This window comes from Phyllostomus hastatus, unplaced genomic scaffold (genome assembly GCF_019186645.2).
Source record: "Phyllostomus hastatus isolate PE091 unplaced genomic scaffold, TTU_PhHast_1.1 phas_contig_64, whole genome shotgun sequence".
Classification (NCBI taxonomy): domain Eukaryota; kingdom Metazoa; phylum Chordata; class Mammalia; order Chiroptera; family Phyllostomidae; genus Phyllostomus; species Phyllostomus hastatus.
The window spans coordinates 11101260-11114426 of NW_025333928.1; the positions used below are offsets into that span (position 1 = coordinate 11101260).

General features: G+C 44.8%; 1 protein-coding gene across 7 annotated transcripts in view; it reads right to left on the reverse strand.

Annotated features, from left to right (window-relative positions):
* Positions 1-13167, reverse strand: part of LUC7L (LUC7 like) — a 49868-nt gene that overhangs the window by 34465 nt on the left and 2236 nt on the right. For 3 of the 7 annotated variants that reach the window (XM_045848929.1, XM_045848928.1, XM_045848933.1), the window contains 2 exons: positions 3193-3556; positions 1200-1294 (listed from right to left, as the gene is read on the reverse strand). In XM_045848929.1, coding sequence (XP_045704885.1) covers positions 1200-1294; positions 3193-3253 — 156 coding nt within the window. In that variant the 5' untranslated portion in view covers positions 3254-3556. The other 4 variants (XM_045848934.1, XM_045848932.1, XM_045848930.1 and 1 more) reach the window with 4 other exon arrangements.

Genomic DNA, 13167 nt, shown 5'->3' on the forward strand with positions numbered 1-13167 from the left:
CAGCATTCTGGAACAATGCTATACAGGGACCTAAGAAAAACATGGTTGAAATACTTCACTCTGGTGCACGTCCTTCTTCTCCCTCTGACTTGACTTCTACTAAGATCTATCAACAATTCTAGGTTATGAAGCTTCCTATAGGAGTATCCTATGGCTGAAATGTTTATGACTAAAGGACACCAGACATCCCCACTGATGGATTTATTTGGCTCTGAATTAGCCTATTCTGCTTGATTTCCTCTGGTTTACAAAGAGTAACACAAACAATATGTAGCAAATTCAAATTATAATGCTTTCCTAAGCAAGGTCAAAGTGTAGGCAAGCCTCAGGTAACAGAGTCACAAGGTTTGGCATTCATTTCCCATTTGCCGTCAGAAGAGTTAGCTTAAGATCTAATACACCTGAGCAGTTTTCCAGTGGCTGCTCCCACCATGATTGCATTAGTAAAGCAATGATTAATCACAAAGATGTTCACTAGTACATGCACACCTGACCCTTAAAATGAGAAGACAGTTTTTATATCCACAATGTAGGTGTGAAGTCTTAAAATGGTGCTGATCTTTATAGGACTCCTTTTCAGTAAATGGTGAATCATGGTAGATAATCCTCCTCTCTTTAGTCTTCTTAAATCCTATCTAATTTTGAATAAATGCACATTCTACAAAACTAGCCCTTATCTGTTTGGTTTATAAGAAGTCAACTGAAAAATTTTAGGAGTCTATATCCACTGGATATGTTACTTTCTTGAAAGGATGACATAGCACAAAACTAGAGAGTCAACATTATTCCCAACTGGTTTTTAGAAAACCTAACAATCTGGGGAAGAAATGTGTCTTGTTAGATAAAAAGTCTAGCCCTATGTTTAGCCTGAACACAAACCAACCAAGCCCAGATCTTCAAAGAACTATACACTAACCTGAGATACACTTTTTGCTGGAGCCAAATGAGACTACTTGTACTACTTAGCTCTAAATACTTCCATATAAATGACTTCACAAAAAACTGATAACTTCAAAGAGAGAACTTTATAACAGAAAATATGTTCTGCAATACAATATTACACTTAACAGAATCTATAATTTGAAAGGGCAATAAAGGTGATTTCTACCTGATAAGGAAAACAGAATTCAACTTGGAAAACCTATACTGCTTATATTGCACCCCGAGTTCTGTGACTCCCCTTCACCCAATGCACCTACCGTCCCAGCCAGGATGTCGTGGGGGCAGCAATCCAGAAGGTGACTCTTGCAGACTCGGTCATCTGTAAACTTCACCCTCTGTCTGGTTTCATCTCCTGAAATTTATTTGTGGTTTTAAATAAGATAATACCATGTTAAACACAAAAGTATATCTGGTACAATTCACCTGGAGATGTGCAGACTACCAAATACACTGAAAAGCTGATTTAGAGATATTTACAACTGGAGCGGAATACAGATGTTTTCTGATGCTAAATATATCATGAAGAATCACTTAATGAGATCTGACTCCGTCATTGTGCCAAAGAAGTCAAGGAGTCAAAAGTAAAAGGCTGAGCACCAAAAGGCCATTAGCCCCACACATACATGTGGGCCATGAGATACCAAAACCCATGCTAATCAGAGGGCCATGAATCACCACATATAACCAATAACTGGTAGTTTCCACCAACTAAAAACTACTTATTAATCTAATCGTTTTGCTGTGGACTAGTGGATAGGCAATATTTTGCCTAAACATACAAAGAACGCTTTCAAACTCTACCGCTGACTAATAAATAATCTAGACCTAGTCTTCTCACCCCTCTTTCACCCCCACCCTTAAAAAAGAGAGTTGGCACCTGGGAGTCACTGTTAACAAGACAATACTAAAAGAGTAAAAAAAAAAAAAAAGAAAGAAAGAAAGAAAAAGAAAAAAAAGAACTAGGTTAGTCAATACACACTGTGAGTTCCAACATATACTGTACCCATCTGCATTCTTCAAGACCTCAGCTGCAGAATTTTATGCCCGCTGTTGAAAAGTTTTAAAGGAAAAGTTTTCTTGCCCAACCTGCAGTAAGGAAGTCAGGGGAATGATACATAAAAGTAAAGGCAAAGTGGAATGTGACAAATTTTAAAGCTAATCTGTGTATACGACACAGAGCTGTGTAATACTAAAGGAAGAATATATCTCAGGATTTGCAAGCATCCAGGATTAATGTAGTGTCTTTTTCTGAAAATGTTTTCTTTCTAAACTACACTTTTAAAGTTACTTGTGAAAAAAAGCAAACACTTTTTTGTTATAACAGCTTAGAAATTGGTTGTGACTCACGGCTCGATGAACATGAGGCTTTTCTGCAACTCCCTTGCAGATTGATGTAGGCAGGCAAAGATACACTGAACCTTTATAAATAAAATAGAGGGGCCACAATTGTTCAGTTTGTATGAAATAAAAATATGGGAAGCAATTCAAAAGCAACTCAATATACAAAGAAAGCTAAAAAGCACTTAATCACCTATGAATTATAGTGCAAAGAATTTGCACAGCCCTGCGAATGTGCCAGTGTGAACTTACAACTTCATTACTTCAGTAGGAAACACAAACCAAAGCAGGTATGTAGTTTTGCAAAGATGCAACCGCTTTTTCCTGAAACAACCATCTGATCTTCCACTCCTCCCTACAATGCAACCTACCTAACGACTGACAAACGCTAGCTAAACAGAAGCAAACCTGTGTGGTTGGGAAGGGAGCTTGGAAAAGCACTAGGCAGGAACCCACGTAAGAAAAGCTCTATTTATGGCTCTCCTTGCAATGGTACAGAACAAGAACGGCTGGGGTTCGAGGCCCATCGGCTCCCACGGGTGTAGCTTCTCCCAGGCTGCCAGCGATTTGAAGCTCATGTTAGCTCCAGCCCTTAGCCGACTCCCCGGTTGGAGAAGCTGCGGCACGCACCGGGTTGGACATGGCAGAACCGTAAATGGGAATGGAGCTAGAGCCCCACCGACGGAAAGGGCTCGGAGGAAGAAGCTCGCCGAAGATCCGCGAAGGGTGGGAGAAAAGCCAGCCGAACAGGCGAACCCGCTCAGACAAAGGCCCGGCGACTGCCGTCGGCGCGTGGGGCGAGGGTGGGGGGAGAGCGCAGGCGCAGACGGTCGCTGCCCCCGCCTCAGGCCGCCCGGCGGCCTCGCCTCACTCCCGCCCGAGCCCCTCGCCTGGCCGGCTGCCCCGACTCACCGTCCCGGGCCGTGCCCATGAGCTGGTCCAGCAGGGCCCGCATCTGCGCCTGGGCGGACATGGTGGCCGGCAGGGGCGGCAGGTACAGCCGCGACGGGTCCTCTCCAGGCAGCGGCAGCGGCAGCGGCGATGACGAAGGATGGTCGCGTCAGCCTCGAGCCCACTCGGCTACTTCCTGTTGCGGGGGAACGTCGGGAGGAAGTGCGTCAGTTCTGGCCTCTGGCCTGCTGGGAAATGTAGTTTCAGGGGCCGGTGGGTGTAGAAATCCTCTGTGGAGAATAAGGCTGGATTCTTCAAGCCTTGTCCAATGGGCAGCACCAATCTACTCTGAAGCCCAAGACCTGTAGGTTCTACAGAGGCTAACCTGCAATAAAACAAAAACGAATATAATTTTATTTATTTATTATTATTACTTTTATTTTTTAGAGAGAGGGGAAGTGAGGGAGAAAGAATGGGAAACCTCAGCGTGGGGTTGCCTATCTCGTGCCGCCTACCCACTGGGGACCTGGCCCGCAATCCAGGCGTGTACCCTGGCTGGGAATCAAACCAGCGACCCTTTGGTTCATAGGCCTGCACTCAATCCACTGAGCCACACCAGCCAGGGCTATCTATTTTTTAGAGGGAGGGAAGGGGAGGGGGAAAGAGAGGTAGAGAAACATGAATCATTTGCTTCTCCCAAGCACCTGACCTGGACCCAGCTGCAACAGAGGTATGTGCCCTGGCCAGAAACCAGCCATGTACCTATCTTTCCCTTTGTGGGACGAAGCCCAACCAACTGAACCACACCAGTCAGGGTCAAGATGAATATTGAAAAATAAACAAGAAAATGAATCCTGTGAGATTTTAAGCTAGCCAATTTCCAAATTAATGAGTCTTTAACCTGAACAGAATCTGGAGGCCCCATAGGAGGAACTCTCAAGTCCTGAGTCACGGCAGAAAGACCTACAAGAAGAGTTCTGAGGCTATAACAACCCTTCCCTACTCACTTCCCTTTACCCTCTATAAAAGACTTTCCATTGTTTACCGTGAACTTGCATGTGATTCACTGTGGCAACAAGATCTGTAATGCAATTCTGTCTTTACTCCTGAGTAAATCTTTTTTTGCCGAGTGAATAACTGTCTGACTTTTTGTTTGCAGTCAACTCTGGGGTCCAGAGAAGATGTCCCATAGTCCTGGGCTGATGAGCAAACAAGTATGGCACCTACAGAGCCAGCCATTTGAACAAGCTGTTTTTCTCCCCCTTTCAGGAGCTTGAGGGTAAGTTTTCTCTTGAGTCCAAGCTTTCACTCTTCTTACGTTTTAAAGCTCTCTGGACTTTATTCAAAATCTGTGTAGAGGTTTCTTTTCTTTTTCTATTAAAAGAACTTGTTTGTTAGGGAACTCTCTTCCACACTTTTGCCTGATTCCCTTGGGAAGGGGTACCCAACCTCCAGGCGGAGAACCGGTAATGGGCCTGGGCCTGTTAGGAACCATGCTGCAAATAAATCTCCCCTGAGCTTCACCTCCTGTCTCCACCTCAACATCCCCATCCACAGTAGGGGGGATGGGGAATGAAGCTCACCTGAGCTCTGCCTCATGTTCCCACTCCCTAACCTCCCCAATCCACCACCCCTACCCCCATCTTCCATGAAACCACTCCTTGGTGCCAAAAGGGTTGGGGACCGCTGCCCTAGGGCATCAGTCTGTATCTTGGAACCATGTTAGCTATTGACTTGATTCTTTTAGAATCAAATCCTTTGTGCTAGTTGTCAGCCTAATTCTGTCCCGTGGTCAGACTTTGGCCTGGGTCTTTCTGGAGCAGGCTATTTTAATACTGATAGAACCACACTTTTTCACCCTGGCTGGTGTGGCCCAGTGGACTGAGTGCTGGCCTGCGAATGAAAGGGTCACCGGTTCAATCCCCAGTCAAGGTGTGTGAGAGGCAATCACACACTGATGTTTCTTTCCCACTCTTTCTCCTTTCTTTCCTCTCTGCTATTAAGCTGCAGGCTATCTAAGCTGTATGAGTTATTTAGCCTGTTTACAGGGTCCTTGCTCTAAATAAAAGCTTCTGAAAACTAGAGTCTTAGGTAGCTAAATATTTCCCTCCTACAGGGACCCTGTAAGGGGGTTCAAAGAAAGGGTCCCCTGAAAATAGGAGATAACCCCACACCTCTTTATTGCAGGAAGTGGATGATACTGCTTAATATACTGTGCATAACAATGGCAAGTTAATAGCTGTGCCTTCCCAGTTCCCTGAACTGCTGCCCAGGGAGAAAGGTATAGTGACTTGCGACATAGCCAGGGGAAGAGGAGGCCCCTGTGCAATGGGGAACTCTTGCCTTGACTAAAGAAAGCAGCCAAAAGAAGATAAAAGATACTGGAGAACTGACAAAAATGGCACACCATAGAAGGGACCAGACTGAGGTCACATAGGAAGTTCTGGGCCAACCATTTAAACTAAGAGTGAGCTGAAAGAGAAGATGAGGAAGGGCTCCCAGTCAAGTTAGTGGCATAGGCAGACACGGCTCACCTCTTTGCACAACCACATCAAAATTATAACTAAAATATAGAACAACCATTACTCAGGAACATCAGAAATTGAGCTGAATGGAAGTCTGACAACTATGAAATTAAAAAAACCACAACCATCCAGACTGGTAGGAGGGGTGCAGATGCAGAAGGGGCTGGTCCCATACTCATGTGGATAGGAATTCAGGAGGGATATCTCGGGAGCAAGGAGTCCCAGCCTCACACCAGGCTTCCCAGCCCCACACCAGTCTTCCCAGCCCATGGTTCTAGTGCCAGGAAGATAAGGCCCACAACTTCTGGCTGCAAAAACCAGTGGGGATTGAGTTAGTGGAAGAGATTATTGGAGCCCCAAGCAGTTCCTCTTAAAGAACCCACACATGGACTCACCTACTCAGACTCACTCCCTCTGAGCTCCAGCACCAGGGTGCCAGCTTGAAAGAAACCAGTGGTATATAAGTGTCACAGGTGGGCACAGGTAACCAGATTCTTGGTGATCGCAGACAAATTGAACTGAACACAGAGAGTTTATAGCAGAAATAGAGAGAGCAGATCTATTAAGCAATAGTACACTCCATAGAAAATGGGAGCGGGACAACTCCAAGCAGAGATTGACCTCAGGGGCTAAAGGGATTTGATTCTTATAGGAAGGATATTTCCTGGCTAGTTTTGGAAGGGTTTTATTGCGCATGTACAGGTAGTTATATTACTTTAAAGCTATTGTGCATGTGGTCTCCCATGATTTTCCTTGACTGGCCACTGGGGAAGGAGGTCCCACAATGTTAATTTATTATGTTGCTATTATAATGAAGCAGGGTCATGTAGTATCTTCTGCGCAAGTGCATTCATGATTCACCATGATTAAGCGCTTTTCCAGAAAGTGGGAACAACAGGTCCTAGAACAGGGTCTCTGTCCTGTATCAATGTCCTTTATCTTAGCCCCAGGGCTCTTCCAGAGTTTCCTCCTTCCTAACTATCTCCTGCCTCACAGGAAGAAACTGAAGTGTCTGGCATCAAGGCAAGCAGAGGGCATTGTCCCATTTCTAAGCTCCCTCTACCACAGACCCGGTTAACTGGTGCCATATCTGAGACTCCATCAACCTGGGTAACACTATTTGACCCACCTTGGAGATCCCCAGAGGCTCTATCCCACCCAACTTATGGGTCCACCCAAGCTGCTTTTCCATAAGAATACACGGTCTCAGCTCCTAAATACTATCAAACAAGCAACAGCTGGCAGCTTGGCTTCACCTGGTAATCTCCAAGCCCAGCACAAGTACCAGCCATCTCAAATTGCTTTACAGATCCGGCAGGGTGCCCCAGGCAAAACATAGGTGCGGGCTGACCTTGGCCTGTACCACACGGGAAACCCTAAGGCCAGCACATCCAGTGGACAGCTACAGACCCTGTCAGAACACCACATCTGTCCCCCTGCACAGCTGCTCCTCCACAGAGGGCAGAGGTGGGTGGTCAATAGTCAAGCCAGTCCTTGCAGCTGACTGGCCTAGGTAAATCTCTCTCACTGATCTGCCCACGGAAGCCGAAGCTCAATTACAAGAGGAGGGCATACTCAGCCCACGTGAAGGGCACACCTTGAATACCCAGCTTGGGTGGTAGGGGAGGCTGTGCCACTGGACCCTACAGGACATCTACTACATTAGGCCACACTACCAAGACATGGAGTCAAAGCAGAAGTACCTAATATATAGAAACAAACACAAAGAGGCTGCCAAAACAATGAGACAAAGAAACATGGCCCACATGAAAGAACAGATCAAAACTCCAGAAAAAGAGCTAAAGGAAATGGAGATAAGCAATCTGTCAGATGCAGAATTTAAAACACTAGTTATAACGATGCTCACGGAACTTAGTGAGGACTTCAGCAACATAAAAAAGACCTAGTCAGAAACGAAAGATACACTAATTGAAATAAAGAACAACTTACAGGAAAGCAACAGTAGATTGGATGAAGCCAAGAATCAAATCAATGATTTGGAACATAAGGAAGCAAAAAACAACCACACAGAGCAACAAGAAGGAAAAATAATTTAAAAAATGAGGATAGTATAAACAGCCTCTGAGACAACTTCAAAATGTCCAACCTTTGCATCACAGGGGTACCAGAATGAGAAGAGAAAGAACAAGCAATTGGAAATCTGTTGGGAACCGCCCTGCTTGGTATCAGAAGCTATAACCCCCACCAAGACTAAGGCTGAGGGAACGACCTTGGACTGTAAGCCACCAAGGAGATAAAAGCTTACCTCCCTGGCAGAAGCGCCACTTCTGCTCCTTTTACTTCACTCTGCCTGGCCCCAATGCTTGGTTGGTTAGCCAATGACGGGTAAGATTCCCCAAGGGGGGAACGACCTAAGACAGGCACGATCACGTGGGAGGCCCCCAAGGAAGGACTTTGGGGACTACAGCAAAAGGGGATGATGGACCCCACTGCCCCTCGGCTTTGACATAGCCTAAGTCCTCATTGTCTGCAAGAAAATCTCCTAATCTCTTGGCTGCCTTACTTCCCTTGCTCCACCTAAGCCTGAAACAATGACAGGGGGCAGTGCAGCCCTGTGCTGGAAAGGGTGGGTTCCCCAGGTGATCAGGCCTAAGAAAGAATATGTAAAATCCTGTGACACCTGCTTTGTTTAGAATGCTCTCAATTTGAAATGGTAAGGGTCCAAGGAAGAAGTAAGTTTGTTCCTCAAAGTTTTACAGCTCTTTAGCTATCTGACCCTGACTCAAAATAGGCCCTCAGAGTTTTGTTATCTATTGTTTGATCCTTACTTCCTGGCAATGATTAATGAGCTTTACCTGAATTCCTGTGTAAACCAACCAAATAAAAGCCTGCTCGGGTGGGAGAACGGGACCCTCTCCACTAGAGAGAGTGGCCGTTTCGTACCTATTTCCCCACAGGACTCGGTTGTCCGTGTGTATGTTTTTCTTGTGTTTTGACAAGCATCCGCAGCCGTGATGGATACCGCTGGCCCAGTATCCTCCTCAGAAATATATGTGAAAAAATAGTGAAAGAAAACTTTCCTAATTTGGTGAAGGAAATAGACATGCAAGTCCAGGAAGCACAGAGAATCCCAAACAAGATGGATGCAAAGAGGCCCACTCCAAGACACATCATAATCAAAAGGCCATAGGTTAAAAGTAAAAAGAGACTCTTAGAACCAGCAAGAGAAAAGAATTAAGTTTCCAGATGGTTGACAGATAGGAGGGTGGAGGGGCAGAATGGGTGAAGAGATGAGGGGATTAAGAAGTACAAACAGGAAGTTAAAGAATAGCTATGGGGATGTAAAGTAGAGTAGAGGAAACTGAGCAGCCAAAGGACTTATACATGTGACCCAAGTACAAGAACAATGGTCGGGGGGATTGCCTGAGGTAGCAGGGAGCACTGGGTGGAGGGGGAAAAGAGGGAAATTCAGGACAATTGTAACAGCATAATCAATAAAATATTATTTAAAGAAAAAAGAGAAAGCCACACAATCTGAAAGGCTGTACGAGACAGAGTCCACCATGAAGAGTGTCTGGTCTGCCACGAGGTCTAGTGTGTAAGGAGAAAGCCACGTGGTTTGGAATAAGAGCATGCCATGAGGCCTGGGGTAAGAAAGAGGCTTGCTGGGAAGCTTGTCTGGAGAAGATGGTGGCAGAGCTGATGGATCTGCGCAGGGACCTGTCTAACCAAGCATGGATTCGTGAGAGATGCTTGGAGGTGAACTGTGACTGGGAATGTTGAGCTGCAGACTTCTGCTTCTCTGAAGGACATACGGAGAAGTCACTCTCCTGAGACATGTGCCTCCCTGGACTCTACCATGATCTATCTAGTGTAACACAGTGCATGTTTCCCTGAACCACTACATGGAGGCTGAGAACAGCACACCCCAGATCCTAAAGAAGAGAGCTGCTGCGAGAGGATGGTGATTCTGAAACCCATGGGTGCACAATCCAGAGGGGATGGAGGTCTGTTTGCGCAGGCTGCTTAAGAACAGATAAGGATATGGGGAACTTCTGGGCCTGTTTTGCCTTATAGCCTTTTGGGGAGCAAGGGAAGTGCTGGGTCTCGTGGGAGGGCAGGGCTCTGAGCAGGAGTGCTCTGAGCTACCCTGAGGATGGAACCCTATAAATAAAAATATGTTTCCTTCAACACTAATTGTTGGGTCATGTATTCAGGGACCACGTGGCCAAGTCCCGGTTTGCTCAGTTACAGCCCCAGCCAAATTTATGTTTAAAAAACCATGGTTCCTTCTGCACATTTTTTTCCTTATGCACATTTTTAACTAAATGGACTGCTGTGACCAAAAGTAATTTAGAACATCAATGGCCATTATGGGGAACTTCCCCCATGACACAACTCCTGTGTAATATAATGACTCCTGTTTGGTGGTTTCAAATCTAAGCTCCTGTTTTAAAATCATCATACAGGAAAAAATACAATAATAAAATAAATAAAAATAAAATCATTACATATACTAAGTTTCCTAAGTTTTTAATTTTGCACTTTTTTTCTGTTAAACTCTGTACCTGTTGCTTGTTGAACCTTGGCACAAGTGATTTGGATCATGAATTTCCCTCCAACATTTGACAGAACACCCAGAAGAGGTCCTTCCAAATATCAAGGGACAAAGGTTGCTGATTTTGGAAGACTCAACTGTTGATCAGCCATGCTTTCAAAGATCTCAATCAAAGGGGCAAATGTCAAAGTTAGTAACAGACTTGAATCAAGATAAGAATCCCTATAGCCCCAACTAGTGTGGTTCGGTGTACTGAGTGCCAGCCTGTGAACCAAAGGGTCACCAGTTTGATTCCCAGTCAGGGCACATGCCTGTGTTGCAGGCCAGGTTCCCAGTTGGGGGCGTGCGAGAGGCAAACCACCCACTATTTCTCACGCATGAATGTTTCTCTCCTTCTCTCTCTCCCTCCCTCCCCTTCTCTTAAAAATAAGTTTAAAAAACAAAAAGAAAAAAAAAAGAATCCCTGAATCCCTATAGGAGTCCTTAAGCCCTTTGTCAGTTGTGACAGCCCTTGCAGGGAGAACTCTTTGGTTTTAATAGTTCCCATCCAATTTCCTCTTCCCCTCTATAGAATGTCCTCTCCTTTGTGTATCCAGCTTGCTATTGCTGCACTTATAGAATTGCATCCTTTCTTCTTTCCTAAATAAATCCTTTTTGCTGATGGAATACCTGCCTGACTTTTTGTTCATGGTCAACGCCATGGAACCAAAAACATATTTAGCTACTCTCAGATTTCGGGGTTTTTTTTTCTAATTTTTAAAATATAGTTTGTTGATTTTGCTATTACAGTAGTCCTATTTCCCTCCTTTCTCTCCCCTCCACCCTGCACATCCCCTCCCACCCACATTCCTCCACTTTAGTTCATGTCCATGGGTCATACTTATAAGTTCTTTAGCTTCTACATTTCCCATACTATTCTTACCCTCCCCCTGTCTATTTTCTAACTACCATCTATGCTACTTATTCTCTGTACCTTTTCCCCCTCTCTCCTATTCCCACTCCCCTGCTGATAACCCTCCATGTGATCTCCATTTCTGTGGTTCTGTTCCTGTTCTAGTTGTTTGCTTAGTTTGTTTTTTGTTTTAGGTGTGGTTGTTAATAATTGTGAGTTTGTTGTCATTTTACTGTACATGCTTTTTATCTTCTTTTTCTTAAATAAGCCCCTTTAACATTTCATATAATAAAGGCTTGGTGATGATGAACTCCTGCCATAACTTGACCTTATCTGAGAAGCACTTTATCTGCCCTTCCATTCTAAATGAGAGCTTTGCTGGATAAAGCAATCTTGGATGTAGGTTCTTGCCTTTTCTGACTTGGAATACTTATTTCCAGCCCTTTCTTGCCTTTAAGGTCTCTTTTGGGAAATCAGCTGACAGTCTCATGGGAACTCCTTTGTAGGTTACTGTTTCCTTTTTTCTTGCTGCTTCTAAGATTCTCTCCTTCATTTTAATCTTGGCTAATGTAATTATGATGTGCCTTGGTGTGTTCCTCCTCGGTCCAACTTCTTTGGGACTCTCTGAGCTTCCTGGACTTCCTGGAAGTCAATTCCCTTTGCCAGATTGGGGAAGTTCTCCCTTATTATTTGTTCAAATACCTTTTCCTCTTGTTGCTCTTCCTCTTCTCTTTCTGGTACCCCTATAATTCGAATGTTGGAACATCTAAAGATGTCCTGGAGGTTCCTAAGCCTCTCCTCATTTTTTTTGAATTCTTGTTTCTTCATTCTTTTCTGGTTGTTTGTTTATTTTTTTTCTTCCTTCTGGTCCACTCCATTGATGTGAGACCCAGCTTTCATTTCATCACTATTGGTTCCCTGTGCATTTTTCTTCATTTCACTTAATGTAACCTTCATTTTTTCATCTAATTTGTGACCAAAATCAACCAATTCTTTGAGCATCCTGATCACAGTGCTTTGAACTGTGCATTTGATAGGTTGGCTATCTCTTTGTCACTTAGTTGTATTTTTTCTGGAGTTTTGATCTATTCTTTCATTTGGGCCATTTTTTTTTTTTTGTCTTGACATGCCTGTTATGTAGAAAGGGCGGAGCCTTAGGTGTTAACCAGGTCGGGGCTGCATTTGCTGGGTTGTGATGCTGTATGTGGGGAAGGGTTCCGAGAGGGAACAGTGGCATTTACTCCACTCTCTGCCAGATTTCAGTCACTTCCCCCACTTCCCCCAAGCAAAGTGGGCCCTTCTGGTGCTGACTACCATGTGGGTGGGCTTGTGTACATTCTAGAACCCTGTGGGTCTCTCCAACGAACTCTCCTGTGAGGCTGGGAGTTTCTCCCGCTGGCATTTCAACCTCCACAGGTGTTTTCAGTCAGTGTTTTGAGGCCTTATTTCCCTGTGCTGAGACCCTGGGTTGCATGGTCTGTCTTGCTCCCCAGTTTCGCCTGGTTTATCTGCGCACGAACGTGGGACCACCTGGTCCACCAGCCACCTTATGCACTGCACCCCTCCACAATCTGCTGCCTCACTGTGTTCACCCGCTGCTGCCTCGCGTGCCTGGGGTCGCCCACTGCCGCTTTGCCGAGAACCCTCTCCACCAAACCATCCGACTGCGCCCCTCCTACCTGTCTGGATGAAATATTTCTTTAACTCCTTGGTTGTCAGACTTCCATACACTTCAATTATCTGTCAGTAATGATTGTTTTTTTGTTTCTAAACTTTTGTTGTCCTTATTTTAGTTGTGCGAGGAGGCATAGTGTGTCTGCCTACACCTCCATCTTGGCCAGAAGTCCAGACTCCTTTTTTTTTACATCTGTGAAATAAAGATTCTAATGGTGCCTGTCATATGTCTTGTGAATGCTAAAATCAAGCATAGAATTGACATTAGGTTCTGTAATTACTGCTTTGTGATTGTCCTGTGAGCTCATTGTCAGCCATCCATTAAGGCTATTATAGCCCTAGCCACATCAAGAGACTGACAGTGAACTCTTGATATGGTACTCTCC